Here is an 18,391-nt window from a genome sequence, read left to right on the forward strand (position 1 = left end):
GGGGGGGTCTCTCTGCGGATCACCCGTGGGGGGGGGTCTCTCTGCGGATCACCCGTGGGGGGGGGGGTCTCTCTGCGGATCACCCGTGGGGGGGGGTCTCTCTGCGGATCACCCGTGGGGGGGGTCTCTCTGCGGATCACCCGTGGGGGGGGGTCTCTCTGCGGATCACCCGTGGAGGGGTATATGTTCCATGCAGAACATTTCCAACTCATTGAGAACCTTCTGTTCAGTTGATGCCACAAAAGTCCGAAGACTGAAAGAGCCAGGTTTCTGCAGCCATTTCTTTGTCGATTTTGATCTGTGCTTCCGGTCATTGTCTTGTTGGGAGACCCAGCCTCGGCCTAGTTTTAGTTGTCTGGCTGGAGCGACCAGATTTAGATCTGAAATGTTGCAGTTATGAAACTGTGATCTTTGTGCTGCTCTTTGCCTCTCTAAGCATCCTCCTCACTGTGGGGGCAGTATGTGGATGTGTCCCCTTCCTGGCAAATTTTCATCAGGTCCATGCTTTTCAACCTTTATAATCATCACATGCATTATCTATAGTGCTCACTTTCTTGAGGGGGTCATTTTTTCTGGAGTTGACTGTAAATACCAGCCTGAGCGGTGAATGAAGGAATCCGTCAGTGAAAATGACGGCATTGGGTATTAATATTAATATATGTATTAATATGTCACATGTTCCATGCTTGTTGTTTACCTCCTACCATGACCTCTGCATGGACGTGAAAGCATTGAGGTTGTTAGATTGTCACAGATGGGTACCAGCCTGAATCACATGAGAAATTAGGGATTCGAATGGAAATATAGTAGTAAAGTCATAAGCTTGCCTTAACTGTGACTACAGAAGACATTGACTGCTGATGGGCACAGTCTCGTGGGCCAGGGCTGGTAAGAGATGTACACTTTCCCAGAAACCTAAGGCTGAAATGAGTGAACTGGTGCAAATTGTTGAGCCAGCATGGTGAAGCTGCTGTCAGTTACAGTACTGCGTTTATGCAGACGTGCCGAATATGTTAACACTAGCAGAACCATCCCAGGCCGTCCCTGTGGGGGGCAGTGTCCATTCCAAAATAGAAGATTGATTTTTTTATTTATACATGCTGTTATATACCCTTAAGCGTATAAAAATATATGTTGCATTTATGTTTGCTATACAATGTTTTGCAAGGTTAGTCCTGACCTAGAGACTAGCCTTAGGTTAGGACTTAAGTGTAAGTTTAAGTACAGGCATGCGGTCTTGCTCCGGGACCGGTGTCCTGCAGCGTACTGTGACTTTTGAACTTTGACACTTCACTACACGCTGCACTGTGTGGAGCCGCATACTGAAGGACACACTCCCTGCTAGCGACACACTTCCTACTAGCACGTGTTGATGTGTCAGGCTTGCTGTGTGTGCAGGGTGAATGTAACGCGGACAGGCAGGCTGTCCCTTTGCTTTAGTGGTTCCTTGTCAATCCAAAAATGTTACTTACTGAAGCTGCTCAGTCATCATCTGTTTGATCCTTGTTCCTCATATTTATTTTCTCCTCATTTCGAACATTTTATCTGTTTTATCTTACTGAACTTCTTGTTCTGAAACATCGTTCTTGGCATTCACTCTCTGTGGCTTGTCTCAATCCAGCTGAAATAATGTATTTTATAAGTTTATTGCACGTTGTAAGGAATAAACTGCTTTTATATTGCTCGAGAACTGATGTCGTAAAAGTGATAAATGGGATATTGTCTTGAACCGGTGAACCGGTCTGCAAAACTAACCTACTTATATGTTGGTTACAAACCTCCAGACATTAAAATATACTAAAATGATAGTTATATTGATCATCCCCTTTTTATTTGTGACAATATACAGTGTTTATGACCTACGATTTAAGATCACTTTATGCAAAATAATAGAAGTCATCAATATTGGTCCCTCAGGGCCAGTTTGTAAAGTATCTTACAATCAAGCCAATCAAGCAGCATCACAACGTAAGGTGCAAACGTCTGAAGGCCATGAACATTTAATTTAGTTCTTTTTTGTGGCATATATTACAAAGAATATAACAGTAAAGTAAAAATAAATGGACAAAGAATAGACGTGTAAAAGTTAATACCAAAACACCACGTTAAATCAAACTGTCAAAGGAGGATCTGTGAATTTAAGGCAGTTTATAATAGATATATCGTTAAAAATCTGTCAAAAATGTTCGACTGCCATGTACATCCCATTTAACGTGTCCATTTGTTGACTGACCATTTATTCATGAATAATTTTCTTATTCACACATTTTTCAAGCGGGACCATAGCTTGGCAATAATTAGGAACAATAATGCAATCGCAGGTATTTCTTACAGACACTCTCCATGCCTCCTGCATCAAACAAAGATCTATTCCCAACTGCAGAGAAAGACATTTAAATTAATTCCTGCTTAAAAAAATGTAAGCGCTCTCATCGTAATCCACCAAAATGCAAACGTGGCAGGTATTTACAGACGAGCAAAACACGCCATGATCCATCAGGCATGTAGTTACAGACAGGGAATCAGACCTGGGGTCAAATGCATAGAAATAAATTCTGTACATTCATTAAATAGTTTGATCATGTTCAGATTTAGCATACAAATGCAGTATTCATGTGCCCTTCACATTCTCTCAGAATTAAGGAATCTAACAAGACTATTTAAAACTGCATTTTAACGCTGTATGCTACAAACGCGTATATACTTTCCCAAGCTATCCCCAATGCACACACATATCCATCTCCCTCTACTCCTCTTCCACTCTAGACCAGTGATTCTCAAACCCAGTCCGTGGGAACCCACAGACATTCCATGAGGACCGGATTGGAAAATACTGCGCTAGGTAACAAAAAGCTGCACTGAGAGCAGTACACTGAACGTGAACTACAGTGTGATAAAGTTAGAAAATAGATTGTCTTTCACACCAAAGTGTTAAATTTTGTCCAACATGCACGTTTTTAAATTCTTTGAGGAAAAGAATTTGTATGTATAAGGCTCACATAAGCACAGCACAAAATAATCACATTCAGTGCTTTACGTAATCCATTACCAGTAAATGCAATAAGGCAGTTCTGAGTCTGTTGTTGCAAAATTCAGCATTGCTTACCTGTATGTTTGCAGGGTGCATGCTCTTTAAAGCACAATTACATTCAGTTCAAAGTGAACTATCTATCGCTAAACACTGCATTTCCAGGTGCATATAAATACCAATGCATTTGACCTCAAGTCTGTGAGACAGGAGATAATTTCTCGAGTGAAAGGGGCGGGGGGCAAACTTCGATTCCAGTTTGGAACTTGCGTTTGTCCGTGCAGGAAAACAGCAGGTGATTGTGAACACACGCTTTCGGCTGCATAGTGTATGCCTGTGTACACAGGTCGATATCTCGGAATGTGGAGACAAAGGCGTCTTTTCCATATATTTTTTTTTAAATAAAGAACCTTTCTTTTAAATAAAGAAAAAAATCCTTTAAAAAGGATTAAGCAGCAGTGATCACCAATCTGCTGTGTCTGCCACCCCACCTTCAGATCTGCTGAATGCATGCAGCAAGACGTGATTCTCTGCGTTCCGTCACAGTGTGGCGAGATATCAGGCGCGCGTGCCTTCAAAGAGGTTTTACAGTAGGGACAGGGTTGCCCGCAGTTAACCCTCCAACAGCCAGAGGGCGCCTCCCCCAACACAGCTTCACCGTCGCTGACCTCGAGACAGTGATGTCGTTTAGCTTCCCCCTGCATGGCAGAGAAACAGGTTTCCCATCTTTGGTTTGCTTGATATCTGAGATGGGAGTTCATTTTTTATGTCACATCTTGTCCCATGAAAGTCAGAAGTTCCCTTCACCAGTTAATACTGCAGCATATAAGTGTTACTTGTGGGTTTACAAGGAAACATGCAGAATCTCCGTTCATCGTCCAGCAAATGGCTTATCTTCATCCGGCAGGAGTAGCTCTTGCTACATACATGTGAAAGCTGTAAACAAGGCCAGGGTGAACAAATGGTTTAAGACTAATGCTGCTGTGTACAGTGTCCTCGCGCTGCCAGAGAGCCTGTGGGGAGAGAGCCAAGAGAACGATCAGCACGGCCTGTCAGACATAAAGAACTGCACAGGCTAAGCAAAGACCAGTATAACACAGTTCATGTAGGACCAGACCTTCTTTTAGTTCTGTTCTACTGAAAAGCATTTTTTTTTTTGATTTTTAGGAGGTCTACCCACCTCAGCAGGTGATGTCACAGACATCAAGGCCAAAGAATAAAGGCAAGAGAGAAGAATAAAAACAGAAAGAGAAACTTCAGAAAGAATAGAAAGGGAGAGAAAAGTGGGGAAAGGGAGAGAGTTAGTTAAAGCCATAGAACTTAGCTATTCATGTGTAATTACTGTCATTATCTGAACAAGTAGCAGCCCCTTAACAGCATGCACTCTGCTCTGTGTACGTGCTGCATTCCCACCTGGAATAACTATGGGCTTCCTGGCAGATCTCAATTACAACAGTGCCGCTCGATATCTTGTTGTTACAGTGCAAACAAAGGAATTTAATTCTACAGCGTGACAGAGGTAGGTGACCTGTGGGCTTGGCACTCGACCACAGCCTCCTCACCTTCTCCTCCAAGTCCTTGATTTGTCTGTTCTGAATATCGGTCTTGTCCTCCAGATCTCGGATTCTCTGCAGTACGAAATGATCGAAAGGCTCCACTGTAAAAGATTCGGTTTCATGGCCGCAACATTCCAGTGTTGTTTCTAAGACCCAGAGTGAACCTGGCCAGTGGCTTTGCGCAGATGCACACTAGTGATGGACAAAATGGTGCTTCATGAACCATTTGCTGTATTTTTTGACTCCACTAGATGGTGCTCTCTGTTCAAAGAGGGCACAAAGCATGGGCCAAAGTAAACCAAGAGCACCGTCTTGTGTCTAGTGGGGTCAGAAAATACGGCAAATGGTGCATGAAGCATCATTTTATCCATCACTAATGCACACCCTCTCGGCTTGGCTGTGTCCAGAGGAAGCCGCATGAAGTCTCTGGAACTGAACTGTCACGTTGCCCGAAGGTGCTCACCTGCTGGGCCTGCTGCAGCAGCTCCATGCGCTCCTGTAGCACCTGGCAGTCATACTCGCGGCTCTTGCGCAGCATCTGCCGTCGCAGTTTGCCCACGGCGGCCTGCAGCTCGTCGCGCTGCCTGTCATTGAGGGCTTCCCCGTACAGCACCGCGGGCTCCTGCTGCAGCGCATTGTACAGCGTCGCCTCCAGCTCCTGGATTTGCTGAGGGAGGAGAGGCTGCGGTTTGACTGAGCACCTCTCCCCAAACAGCACCCCCTGCATGCAGCCTCCAGCTTTTTTGCTCTTATGACCACAAATTCCAGTCAGATATTAAAAACTTAATTCTATTTTAAGGATCTGGCATGAAACAAAGGAGACCACATTATGAAAATATTACATTTGAGTAAGAGCAACCAGTAACACTTTACTAGACGGGGCACAAATACTTGGAAAGTAACTCAGTTACTACTGAAGTACAAATCATGAACAAATATAGCTGCCACTTGAAATAAAAGATACGTCACAGTTCATTAAACGATGAGCAAACACAAAAACAGTATTTCACTTGTGTTATTCATCACTTTTTCCTTCAGTAGTTCACGAAGGTTTGCAGAGTTAAAAGATACAGTAACGAATATAGTAGCTGCTTGTAGTTCATTAATGAATAAACATGAGATCAGCATGCAACTAAGACTTATTTTGTAGTTAATTAATACATAAGTAATAGCATAATGTTACGGTATTTGTGCCCTGTGAAGTACCGTGTTACTGACCAACCTTATCTAAAAGCATGAACGTGAGTTTTATCATTAAAAAGGGATTATTTAGTGTATGTACCGTGTAGGCTTGGTCTAAGGCCTGCTTCCTGTAGTCGAGTTCCTCCTCCAGGTAGCCTTTCTGCTTGCGGAACATTTCCTGCATAAAAAAACACGGCATGAAGAGCATGTCTAGGTTATTGACAGCAGCAGGTCTCAGTGAGACTCCCACTGAGGCCTCTGGTAACACGACGTAGGAAACCCACCATCTCTACCTCCAGATCCACCATCTTCTGATGGAGTGCGGCCTCTGTGCCCTCGATCTGCTGGATCCACTAGGGGGCGACAGAAAGGCCACGTGCTGAATACAGTGTCATAGGTCACACTGCTGTCAGAGAAATAGACCCCTTTATCTTCCGAATGACTTCTAAAGAAATCAAATTAAAATTACTTTAGCTATGCTAATATTAGCAATTTGGGGACATAAATGGTAAAAACACAAGACATTATTTAAACTAAATTATAATCATAAAAAAACACATACATTTAGAATAACGCATATTAGGAAGTTCACCTTTTCGGCCAGTGAGAGTACAGTGCTGGCTTGAATTATCGCCACCTGCTCATCGTTTCGCAAATTCTGCATTTTAAGGAAAGTCACAAACTTCAGTTACACAGAGAGGTGCCATCAGTGCTCAGCTTCTGTCTGGGACAGGAGTCCGGATAAACCTGGTAATTAACACGATCACATAATGCTCACCCCATTATCGCCGAGGATATCCAGCAGCTTGATTAGATCTGGAATACAGACATCCTGGGGTTCGAACAGACACATCAGGGTCATTATCATCTGAAACGCAGCACTGAAGTCGATACCTGAGAGTCACTCAGATGCTCTCCTGCTACGTCCCACATCCCTCACTGTCTCAGACAGGCTTTATTACGCTGCAGCAAAAGGCACAGGGGTAGTGCCTGGTAATCTTCACTTCCTGGGTTCTTCAGTTTTAGGTTATGTGTACATGTATTTTAACATCTGAACAGTAAAAATAAAAGAAATTATTTAAGTAGTTTATGAAGTACACACATTCAAACTTAACACACAGAATGTAGGACCGCAGATATATTGGGGGAAAAAAAGCACTTTTCTAAAATGCTAATCTAATGTGTGATTTATATTTTCTCATATTCAAATGCATTCAAGACAAATGTCAATTTTATCCAACTGACATGCTTGCAAATTATTCTATGCATTTCTTACTGAAGCTTTCAAATTCTTTAAATGGGTTTTCCTCTGCTGTACTGCTGGATTGTATACAGACGTGGTACCGAGGTCAGAGTCGTACCTTCACCCCTTCCTTCATGCAGTATATCTGCAGAGCGCTGACCCCTTCTCTGAAAGGGTGAATTTGGAGGTTAAACGGAGGTGATCTTCTCTCCCGCTCCTACAGAACAACAAAATATTTTCATTACCAGTTTCTTCCGAAACATGTAGCTAAACCACTAAGAGAGATTGAAAGTTCACAGGAGATCAGAGCCTCCAACTGCATAAATCCGAAGACCCAGATTACTGCTGCTTGCTCTTTAAGGAATTTTTGTCCTCATCGATTCAGGCCTAGAAAGTTACCTCCAGCTCCAGAATCCTGAACTCCATCAGCTCGCCCTGATCCCTGGTGTCCTGTAACTCCCGCTGAAGTTGATTAACATCCGCTTCAAGCTTTTCTACCTGGAGACAGGCCCAATTTCACTCTGGCACAGTTACGCCGGTGCGGCAGATAAATGGTACAAATTGAATTTTCAGATGTTGTCATGCAGAGAGAACCAGACCTTATCAACGAGATCCTGGTTTCTTCTGAGGAACAACTGCTTGTCTTCCACCCACTTTGAGTCCTGAAAATTGGACCGTGTTCTACACATTACAGCAGCATGTTACACCGTTGATACATCTGTGGTCATGAATGAGCTCCAGAGGAATTGCACACATTTAGCATTTAATGATATTGCATATAGCATTGAATGACGGTAATCTGTTCTCAGCCTCTGCGGACTGGTACCTGTCCTCTCAGGGTGAGCTCCTTTTCGAGGTCCTCAGCTTTGGCCTTGTACATCAGAAGATCAGCTTGGAGCTGCTCGTGAGCCTGAGCGACATACAGTCGTTGTGAAGTATTAGGTCCAAATACACACACTGTACAGCGAAACGTATGTGGACACCAGCTTGTCCAACATCTCGATCCAAAACCAAGGGTATTAATATGAAGCTGGTCCTCTCGGTGTTTCTTCTCTTTCGGGAAAGCGTTCCATTAGATGCTGGGAGATGTTGGGTTAAAAGGTTTCTGTGAGCTTTTGAGGCCAACCACTTCACAACCAAACTTGCTCCCAGACATTCAGACCCACACAATCACTTCACTTGTGTTTCGCCAGGGGCAGCTCTAGCGGAACAGAAACGTGAAGAACCAACTCGTCGGAAAGATGACGTCCTGTAATGGCGCCAAGCAGAAAGTCACTAACCTCTTCTAGAGAACCACTCATTCTCCTGATAATGTTTGTTGCTGGAAACCGCGTGACTGTGTGCTTAATTATACACCTGCATCAGCAATGGACGTGGCTTAATTACTACTTTTGGCTATATACTGTAGCGTATCTCAGATTTCAGTTCATATATGACTACGCTGCCCAGCTGTTTAACGTCAGCAAGTCGCGCGAGTTTGCTGACCCACCTTAGCTTGCTTTTCAGCATCTACCACGCCCCCTTTCTGCTCCTGCAGAAGGGCATACGCTCGTTGCAATGCCTGGTACTCCTGTGTCAGCTGTCGAAAACGCAGCTCCGTATCCTCCGAGGGTAAGCCCTGCAGAGAGGCACAGGTGGGGTGAGAGAGCAGCGAGGGGACGACAGTGGAGAGGAGACCGGTGTCAGGACCACATGGTCCCCCAATAAGTCGTACGGAGCCGTACTTTTAAGCCGCACGACATACAGAAACTCAGAACAAACATGCTGCTAGGCAGCGATCGGGTGATTTACCTCTTCTAGGTCTTCCTCAGGAGTGGCGGGGGTCCTGTCGGTTCGGAAGGAGGCCAGCGACGAGGTTTCAGAATCCATCGATTCCTCGTCATACCCAAAGAAGGTGTCCACCACTGTATGCCTCTGCACCAATCAGCATGTTATTACCGTTATCTGGTCCCTTGCCTTTGAGATAAATGAATGTTTTAACCCCCATGGAATTCCTACCTTCAAAGGCCTGGAGCTGCGTTTCTGACGCTTTCTACGGAGTCTTTCCCTATCCTGACACAATGAGAACATTAACTCACACACGGCAAATCAGAAGACCATGCGCTTTAATATACTATATAGAAATATTTCTATAAATAAACATAATGAAACAACAGAATTTTGAGTGTTTGGGTGTCTGACTCAGCATGAGAATTTTCATATCGGAAAGCTGCTTCCATGGAAAAGAAGGCAGTCTTCATTTCACAAAGGTAGGGTGTTATACGAGATGACTTTCAAAGGTAATGGTGATGTACTTTCTATCAAATGATCTGTAACTGAATTTAGTGGACTCACCCTGGTCAGATCATCTATAATGTTCTGCTGTTCCAGAACTTGCAGCTTCAGGAACTCGATCTCCTGCTCGGCATGAACCTGGTCCAGATCATTCAGAGACTTTGGCTTCTTCAGAGGAGGGTGGGAACTGATCTTTTCTTTCTACAGGCAAAAACATGGCTTGGTCCTTATAGCCTTTCTGCATAACCTCGTAACTTTCCGACAAGACAATTCATAAATCACATTGTGGGAAACAAGTGTCCATCGGAACATCTACCTATTTGTCCATACATCCATTTCCAAATGCTTGTCCACCAAGGGTGAAAGCTTGGTTTCAACGCTGGTAGGGACAGAATCAGCCCCAAATTATCGCCCCTCTGAACCAGACACAATACTCCCACATTATGTTTAGGGAAATGTGCCTACCGTCTACATCCAAATCTACACCCTTGCTATCCAGTAGGGTGGTGGTGAGCCTGGACAGTACAGAACGCATTTAAGGCTACAGCCCCCAAGTGGAGGAATTCCCTCCCCCAGAGCCTCTACTTCTCTCCCCATATTCAAATCTCAACTCAAGTCCCACCTCTTCTCTCTCCGCTGCTGGTCTTTCTTTGATCAGTGACTCTCTCATCTATTCTCTGTTACTACAGTTTGAGGTAGTCTACTGTCTCTGTCATATTATTTGTGGTTCTGTTTCATCTCTTCTACCTTTTATTTGTAATTAATACCTTTAACTTTTTATTTCCTCTGTGATGTGGTATATAAATTAAATTTGTTTCTGTTGTTGTTGACATAAATTTTGCCTTTGATTTATAAGAAGATTTCGCAGCGATAATCTTGCAGCTTGAAGTCTTACCATCTCCATGTTCTCCTTGGCCAGCGAGCGGATCTTCTCCTCCTGTCGCTGAAGAGACTGGCTCAAGTCATCGTTTCTCCTACCCAGCAGCCTATTCTTCTCCAACAGGGGCTTGATCTGTTTGTCCGTCTCTCGAACACGCTTCAGCTGCAAGAACATCACGTGCTTAGAAGTGGCGCCTGAGGCCGAACGCTCGTCACCCCAGATCCTCTGCAGAGGAGTTTCTCATGCTAACTGTGAACCAAAGGCATGTCCACGACTCCTGGTCGAATATAACAGGTCCAGAGGAACCTGCTAGCTGGTTAAGGCCACGGGTTCGAGCTCATGATCAGCCCCATACCAGCTCGTTCCTCTCTTCCACCAGCAGAGCGTTGCGGTCCTCCAGTCGGCGGATGGTGGAGTTCAGTCCCGCCAGACGCCTCTGGTTCTTGCGCAAATCCTGGGTCACATCACCCAAAACGGCCAACGAAGTTAAATCAACAAGAGGATCTCAATATTTCTTGCATATTATTTCCTGTAACATTATGATTTTACTTACACTATATGAACAAAAGTATCGGGACACCTGTAGTAATTAGAGGAAGTAGCCACATAAGCCACACCCACTGCTGAGATGCAGGTGTGTAATTAAGCATGCCATGCAACCTGCAGCGTCACACAATGGCAGCAGCATGGGGTGGATCATGCAGAAGAGGTTAGTCAGTCCAGCACCGTCGTTGGACACCATTGGACACCTTTCCAACAAGTCGCTTCTCCACATTTCTGTCCTGCTAGATCTGCCCTGGCCAACTGCGAGTGAAGTGTCTGTGACGTGCAGGTTCAGCTGCAAGGTGGGGGGGCCACACAAGCTCTCAGAGAGGGACCTGATCACCCAACATCAATACCCAACCGGAATGGCAGCAAATCCCACCAGCGATCTCCCAGCATCTAATGGAAAGGCCCTCCCAGAAGATCATATGCTATTATAGCAACGAAGGGTTAGCCAACCTCATATTAATACCCTTTGATTCACAGAGATGTTGGACAAGCTGGTGTCCCAATACTTTTGTTCATATGGTGTTATTAACCAAATAATGTTAATCCACCTTATCCTCTGGAAACTTCCGCTGGGTTTCTAGAGCTTATAACCGAGGTCCAGCTAGCTGTTGCTGTTCTTCAGCTTCCCATCTCCCGGACCTCTTACCGGACTGCCGCACTGCTCAGCGCCATCTCCCATGCGGCCGGGGATCTCCCGCTTAGGGCTGCTCAGGTTGCACTCGGCCTCCTTGGCCAGGAAGAGCTGCTCGTCCAGGGCGTCCTTCTGCAGCTGCAGCTTCTGCACGGAGCCCATCGCCGTCTCCAGCTCCCTCTCGAGGGAGAATATGGTGCGATCCTTTGCTTTGATCTCGTCCACCTGCGTATATCAGCACAGAGAACGCCACATAAATGGCCCTGAGGAATTATATGCTGAACATCTTGGTAAAGGATGTTTTTGCTGGTTTATATGTCCTTTAAATACAATTCGTAGAAGCATTAAATGTAGCATTTCAGCTAATGAGAGAGACTTTGTAGATGATGCCTCAGGATCAGATATAATAATTACACTTTATTGATCCCCACAGGGAAATTGCCTTTTTGCCTACCACTTCTTGCACCTTAGTGCTCATGGAGTTGGGGGCTAAGGCCTTGCTCAAGGGCCCACAGATTGACCCACTGTTCTTCCTGAAACTCATATTCTACCTTCCTTGGCATTCCCCAAAAATCGTGGAAATGCCCTCACCAGTCTACGGATGTTACGCTCGCAGTCCCACTTGATTTTGGAGAGCTCCTCCTGGTGCAACTGGTGCTCACTGCGCAAGTCCCCAGCCTTCATCTTATCAGCCTGGATGATGTCACTCAATGTTTGGTCCGCCTGCTTCTTGGAGGCCTTGAGCTCGGTGATCTCCTGAAGCAGCCTTAGGCGCTCCTGGTCAAAGAATCGCCGGGCCTCCTCCCGGGCCTCCAGCGTGAGGGCCGTCCGCACCTTCTCCCCGCTGCCATCACGCTGGGCAATCAGAGCCGTCTTCAGCCGCTGGTTCTCGGCATCGCGGATCTTGATAATACGGGCAACCTCCTGCTCGTGTTGGCGTGCCAGCATCTCCCGCAAGGCCTGCAGCTCCTTCTGCTTCTCCTCATGCCAGCGGGCTCGCTGCTCCGTCATCGCCACCGTGTGCCGGTGCTGCTCCTGCTCTCGGATCCGCTTGACGTCCTGCGACTTCTCCCGCTCCAGCTTGCTCACCTGCAGACAAGAAGAATTGGGAAGATGACAGATAGAGCAGGAATGCTGGTAATTGAAAGCTGAAAGTGATCCAAGCAACTCTGGAATTGACTCTTATCAGTCTTTACCAGGGATGTCAAACTCCAGTCCTGAAGGGCCGGAGCCCTGCACGTTTTTAGGTTTCCCCTCATTTAACACACCTGATCAAACTCCTTGTGCTAACTAGCACACAGCTCTTGAGCTGAATCATCTGTGGAGGACCAGGGAAAGAACTAAGCTACACAGGGCTCAGGTCTCCGAGGATGGAAGTTTGACATCGCTGGTCTAGACGATGTCACTAATTCTTCTGCGGTTCATGGTTTGATATAGTCAGGGGTGTTTGTGGACAGGACCAGAAGATGGAAATGGCTGTGTTACGTTGGTGTTTGTGGCTGGCTAGCAAATATTGTAGGACAGCGTAATTTGTACAGGCAAAACTACAAAGACAGTTGGTCGGCCATCAGTCTTGCTAGCTAACGTTAGCCAAGTGACATTAACATAAGTCCGTAACGCAGTGTCACGGTATGTCTGTGCAAGCACACTGATTACGTAGCTACCCAAGCAAACATGCGTGAGATATATTTTGATAGTTTTAGGCTAATGCAACATATGTCTGTGGGACGACAACATAGAAACAATCAAGCGCTGAAGACTTGCAGTAGCACATTAACTTGGCTAGCAATTGTAAACAGCTAGCTAACCTTGTTTACGGGAGCTGAGATGCGAGCGTGAATGTCATGGCGTGACAACTCATTGATGATGTGCAACGTTATTGGTAGAAGACGGGAATGATGAGGGATGGGGGAGGGGATTAAGAGACACGATCTGACGGAGGAAGCTAGTTCATTGGTCGAATGATTAATTCATTTTTATGTTACATTTTTACCAAATACCTAAATTAATCTTTCTCATTAAAAATCTCGGGCATATCTTATGAAAGTTCATCAGACACACAGTAGAAAGCAAAAATACCACGATAAAATGAAACATACCTTGCATTTCTCTTGATGCAATTCTATCTGAATATCAGTGAGTTTGGACCTGAGTTCTTCGTTAGCTGCTTGCAGGGAGGAAATAAGAACTTCGGGCCTCTCGCCCTTGGGACGTCCCTTCTTGGCCATGGCATCAAATCAGCTCCTTCTCTGATACCTTCATTTGGAAAGGTCCATCACCTCATAGATCGAACGTAAGGTCCTCCAAGGCTTCCAGTCCTTCCTCCTTCCCATTATTCTAGTGGCCCGATGACCTGCAAAAATGCATCATGCTCTGAAAACAGACCCACAAATATCTGTTTGCACCTGACTTCACTCGTTCTCAATCCTGTGACCTAGCAAACCATGATAACTCAACTTGTGGGACACTTGGTCTGCATGCTCTCTGCCTGCACTGGTTTAAAGTTTAGCAGCACATAATAGCAGCGAGTTTTAACTGGAGCTGGAGCTTCAGTAGGTCAGAAACCTCAGTGTTTGACAATCTGATCCTTGAGCTCACTCTTCGGTGAGTGTCTCTAAGCACAGTCCTGAGGTCCCTCTCCCTCTATGTGTAGCATCTACCTAATGGAGCAGATCAATGCTGATGCCAGTGAGTAGGTAACCAATAGGCTGTAGTGGTAACAGGGGAACAGATAAAAGTAGGACAGTCAATAATAGACGTGCCTTTTCAGGGGGGGAGGGGCCGTTCCATAACAGTGATGCAATCGATCGATGCTAAAAGTTTGAAAGCGCAAATATATACGGTAACACTTCACTTGAGGAGGTACAAGTAACTTAGTAACTCAATTACTACTGAAGTACAAATCATGAACAAATATAATAACTGCATGAATTACATGAACCGTCGTGATACATTAATGATGAACAAACATGAGATCAGTATGTAAATAACACCTACTTTCTGGTTAATACATTGAGTAAGAGTTACACTACATTATTTGTGTTCCCTCGAGTAAAGTGCTGTCAGATGGACCAACAGATACCGACCCCAAAAAAGTTTTTCTTCATAAGTGAGTTTCCTTCTAAGAAGTGAGCTGCTGACTTGGTATCCTCTGCCCAGAGTGCCCCAGCCTTAAGCCCCTAAAGCCAAAGTCTGAAGGCTGACTTGGTATCCTCTGCCCAGAGTGCCCCAGCCTTAAGCGCCTAAAGCCAAAGTCTGAAGGCTGACTTGGTATCCTCTGCCCAGTGTGCCCCAGCCTTAAGCCCCTAAAGCCAAAGTCTGAAGGCTGACTTGGTATCCTCTGCCCAGAGTGCCCCAGCCTTAAGCGCCTAAAGCCAAAGTCTGAAGGCTGACTTGGTATCCTCTGCCCAGAGTGCCCCAGCCTTAAGCCCCTAAAGCCAAAGTCTGAAGGCTGACTTGGTATCCTCTGCCCAGAGTGCCCCAGCCTTAAGCGCCTAAAGCCAAAGTCTGAAGGCTGACTTGGTATCCTCTGCCCAGAGTGCCCCAGCCTTAAGCCCCTAAAGCCAAAGTCTGAAGGCTGACTTGGTATCCTCTGCCCAGAGTGCCCCAGCCTTAAGCCCCTAAAGCCAAAGTCTGAAGGCTGACTTGGTATCCTCTGCCCAGAGTGCCCCAGCCTTAAGCCCCTAAAGCCAAAGTCTGAAGGCTGACTTGGTATCCTCTGCCCAGAGTGCCCCAGCCTTAAGCCCCTAAAGCCAAAGTCTGAAGGGCTGACTTGGTATCCTCTGCCCAGAGTGCCCCAGCCTTAAGCGCCTAAAGCCAAAGTCCGCAGGACTGAAGTTTCTGAAAAGCTACTAAGAAACAAACATCATTCCCAGAAACAGAAAATAATCTAATAACATGAACAGCAGTTTCCGAAGCAGCATAATGTATCATAATGCCTGGACGTGCTTTAACATGCACTAATCGAGGCCGTCTACCCAGTGGCCCCTCTGTCTATCTGAAATGTGATTGACATGAGCTGAATAAGGTGTGTTTGAGCATGGAAATCTGCAAACTGTGGTGCAGGCTGGCCCTCCAGGACCAGAACTGGGGAGCCCTGAAATAGAGGTTCACAAATTATTTATGAATGTATCTGTACTGTAAATACAGAACTGCCCACTGTTGACACTGAACGCCTTAAAATAGGGACCACAAGAGACGACTTCACAGAACACCAGCTTCTACGTATTACTTTCTCCAGAGTGACCAATGTACATTTGCGAAGTGCAGAACACACAAGGCTGTATCTAGAGGGACAATTTCTAGAAGGACGACTCCATAAAAATTCCTGTTTCTGGTGAACTTTTTGGCTCAGCTCCGCAGCCTGCATTTGCCATTCTGTCTGAGGTGTCTCCCAGGCCTCGGACAAGGAAAATCCCTTAATGACCCAAGTGCCCATTATCGATAACAGATGACCACGCAAAATCTCTCGAGGGATCCTCTAATCGTGAAAGTTTGCCGGAGGAGAACAAAAAGTACCGGTCAGACACGGAATCCTGCTCTAGTATTTCATCAACGATGAGTCAGACATCAAGTCTAGCAGCAAAGACCAGGATATTAGTGAAGGTTCTACAGACGTTCTCTTCCTACGTCTCACTCTGGTCTTGATGCGCAGAGATGTGCCAACGGCCCATTTTATCTTTGACACCCTTTTCTCAATTGCCCCTCTTAAAACGTTTTATTTTTTTATTTAGTTTTATGTTTTTATTTTTTGTAAAGTATTGAATCTTACAGTATTCCAGTTGCATTTTATAACTTAAGGTACACTTCATATACTGCATCATGATCTTGCATTAAGTACCATTAGTATGTGTCTAACACCCTTATAAATGACTATGTACTGTAGGTAAAAACACATCGAAACATGTTTCAATATTATTTTTTGATAAATAGTATATCGATGGGTCTTTTTTTGTGAATTATTTTGAACATGTGACGGTTAACCTAGTATTTTACACATGTGATGTTAGCCTGGTGTCATTTCTGACTTATGTCCTCATAAGTTACACTAAAAGAAGTTTTTGCTTAAAACAAGACAATACCTTTTATTTTGCTTACAATAAAACCATGCTGTTTCACTTGGGGAAAGTATAAACACCCATATACAGGTATTATTTTTAATACGTACCTTTAAAAATGTGTTCTAAAGAGCAGATGCACACTATTTGTTTACTAATTTCTTAAGATATATCTAGTACTAAATATCATGATAGTCCTTAGACAACCAGTAGTGAGCACCACTGAGTGTGCAGTATTTTTGTTCACACATTCTAAGAATTCGATAAAGTAATTAAGTCATGGTGATGTGAGATGCGGATGATCAGAAAAGCTCTGAGGCCTTAATTTATTCTGGGCCTTCATCAGTAATAGAACCACTTTGACCAGCTCAGCAGTATGTATACAACTGTTATAAAAGCCAGAATCATATTAATTTACAGGGAAATTAAAGGACATGGACTCAGTACAACAATAAGAGAGAGTAAAAGACCAGCCGCAATGAAAACATCAGATTCGCTCAGCTTTGCATAGAGGCGATTTTAAATGCGTCCAACAAATAAATCGAAGACTACCATGACAGAGAGAGAGAGAGAGAGAGAGAGAGAGAGAGAGAGAGAGAGAGCAGTTCTATTTTTGATCATCGTAATATATCCATCCATCTATACACCTATCCCAGACGGGGGGTACTGAAGCCACCCCGAGGCATCGGGACACCCTGGGGAGATCACACGGGCAATCACACATCATACAGGGATGCCAGGCAGCCGGAGAGCCGGCGGAGAGAGCCGGTCCTCCGCAGGTATCCGCACGCCGCGATCGTAACTAACCCTGTGCAGCATAAGAAGATGGAAAAGAATAAAGTAACATAAAATAAGATAGAACCGCGTGATATATTTTGCCATGAAATAAATTAAAAGGAACAGTCGCTTGTTTTTATAACGAATATGGCTTCAGGGGGAGAGCAAATAGTAATAAAAAACGGGCGCATTTACAGGAATGTGTAAAGGTACCGAGAAGCAGTCCTCGCCCCGGTCCAAAGCTTTTACATGACTGATCACCGTCTCCGACCGCATTTATAACAGGCACAGGGAAATTCCCATACGTGTGAACGCATAATACAAACCATGAGGCAGAGAAGCTGCTGCGTCCTTCAGACTGTCGGTTGCGCAGCGCCATCAATGGCAATAAACTCTCTTACCTTGTTATGAAAACCCCGAAGAGGAAAGACCTACGCCAGTCAAACTCATGGCTTCCCCGCTTTCGCTCCAGTGCTGCTCAACATCAGCAACTGCGTGTGAGGATGATGATGGCGGAGACGCTGGCGGTGATGATGATGCTGTCAGGCCCCGCCCGCCGCCGCCGGCATCCTCAGCGAATTTGCCCGGTTTGACAGCTTCCGCTCCGCTCTCCGCTTCTCCGCCAGCTAATTCTAACAGACTTATTAGGTTCCTCATCCGAATATGTTGATATATATCGCAGGGAAACGATGGGAAAAGTTAATCATATGTGTGTTTTGTAGTGGTTTGTGGTTGTAGTGGTTTGAATAGTGTGCCTTTCAATGGTTCATACAGAGTAAAGGTAATTTTGAAAATATAAATAAGTATGTATTTTGAAATGTTACGCTTATTTGAGTAATTTCAGAAAGTTACACTTTTGTATTGATGATATCACACTTTCTTTAATAAAACACACACAGTTTCACTTGCCACCTTTACCTTGTTAACTTCATACGTTTTAAGTGCAGATGCTCTTTGACTCCTGAATTCTGGTCATTATTTTAAAAAGCATCCTTGGAAATATTTTGGCAAAAGACACACTAGAGTGAAATTGCACTGAATGGTAACCCGACTGCGAAAGATCAATTTGGAATATTTCAAAACAGGTATTGGCTTTAACAGGAGACTTTAAGTCTTTGCATTATATTGTACTACACTGGCATCTAATTAAGTTTAAAAAAATGATCTTTTTCGAATGTAAAACTCACATCAAGGAAGCTACACATAGCAAT

At 44.8% G+C, this 18,391-nt stretch overlaps 1 protein-coding gene across 6 annotated transcripts; it reads right to left on the reverse strand.

The window, feature by feature from the left end:
* Positions 1-1,669: 1,669 nt before the first annotated feature.
* LOC125750339 (janus kinase and microtubule-interacting protein 2-like) lies at positions 1,670-17,716 on the reverse strand. Of its 6 annotated transcripts, XM_049027966.1 has the most exons (22): positions 17,582-17,716; positions 13,446-13,699; positions 11,938-12,435; positions 11,362-11,571; positions 10,519-10,617; positions 10,179-10,325; positions 9,344-9,484; positions 9,008-9,061; positions 8,801-8,923; positions 8,499-8,627; positions 7,836-7,919; positions 7,609-7,671; positions 7,409-7,507; positions 7,128-7,226; positions 6,545-6,598; positions 6,359-6,424; positions 6,051-6,119; positions 5,867-5,944; positions 5,048-5,251; positions 4,591-4,656; positions 4,209-4,282; positions 3,905-4,041 (listed from the first exon to the last, which is right to left on the reverse strand). In XM_049027966.1, exons 2-21 carry the CDS (start codon positions 13,572-13,574, stop codon positions 4,232-4,234), a joined length of 2,463 nt encoding a protein of 820 aa, XP_048883923.1. In that variant the 5' UTR covers positions 13,575-13,699; positions 17,582-17,716; the 3' UTR covers positions 3,905-4,041; positions 4,209-4,231. The 6 variants fall into 6 exon arrangements, 5 of the variants coding, with proteins under 5 accessions (XP_048883922.1, XP_048883920.1, XP_048883923.1 ...); XM_049027965.1 differs by lacking the exon at positions 4,209-4,282 and having other exon boundaries at positions 1,670-4,041; positions 5,048-5,242; XM_049027963.1 differs by lacking the exon at positions 4,209-4,282 and having other exon boundaries at positions 1,671-4,041.
* Positions 17,717-18,391: the final 675 nt, after the last annotated feature.

Source organism: Brienomyrus brachyistius, chromosome 10, assembly GCF_023856365.1.
Source record: "Brienomyrus brachyistius isolate T26 chromosome 10, BBRACH_0.4, whole genome shotgun sequence".
NCBI classification, from domain to species: domain Eukaryota; kingdom Metazoa; phylum Chordata; class Actinopteri; order Osteoglossiformes; family Mormyridae; genus Brienomyrus; species Brienomyrus brachyistius.

Bases quoted from the DNA above. Each gene is read 5' to 3' on its own strand.
- LOC125750339 (XM_049027963.1), bottom strand. From the start codon at position 13,574: ATGGCCAAGAAGGGACGTCCCAAGGGCGAGAGGCCCGAAGTTCTTATT. The intron at 7,227-7,408 runs GTAACTTTCTAG...GTTGTTCTGTAG, and splicing joins TCAGGATTCTGGAGCTGGAG to GAGCGGGAGAGAAGATCACC. The intron at 4,657-5,047 runs GTGAGCACCTTC...TTCGTACTGCAG, and splicing joins TGCTGCAGCAGGCCCAGCAG to AGAATCCGAGATCTGGAGGA.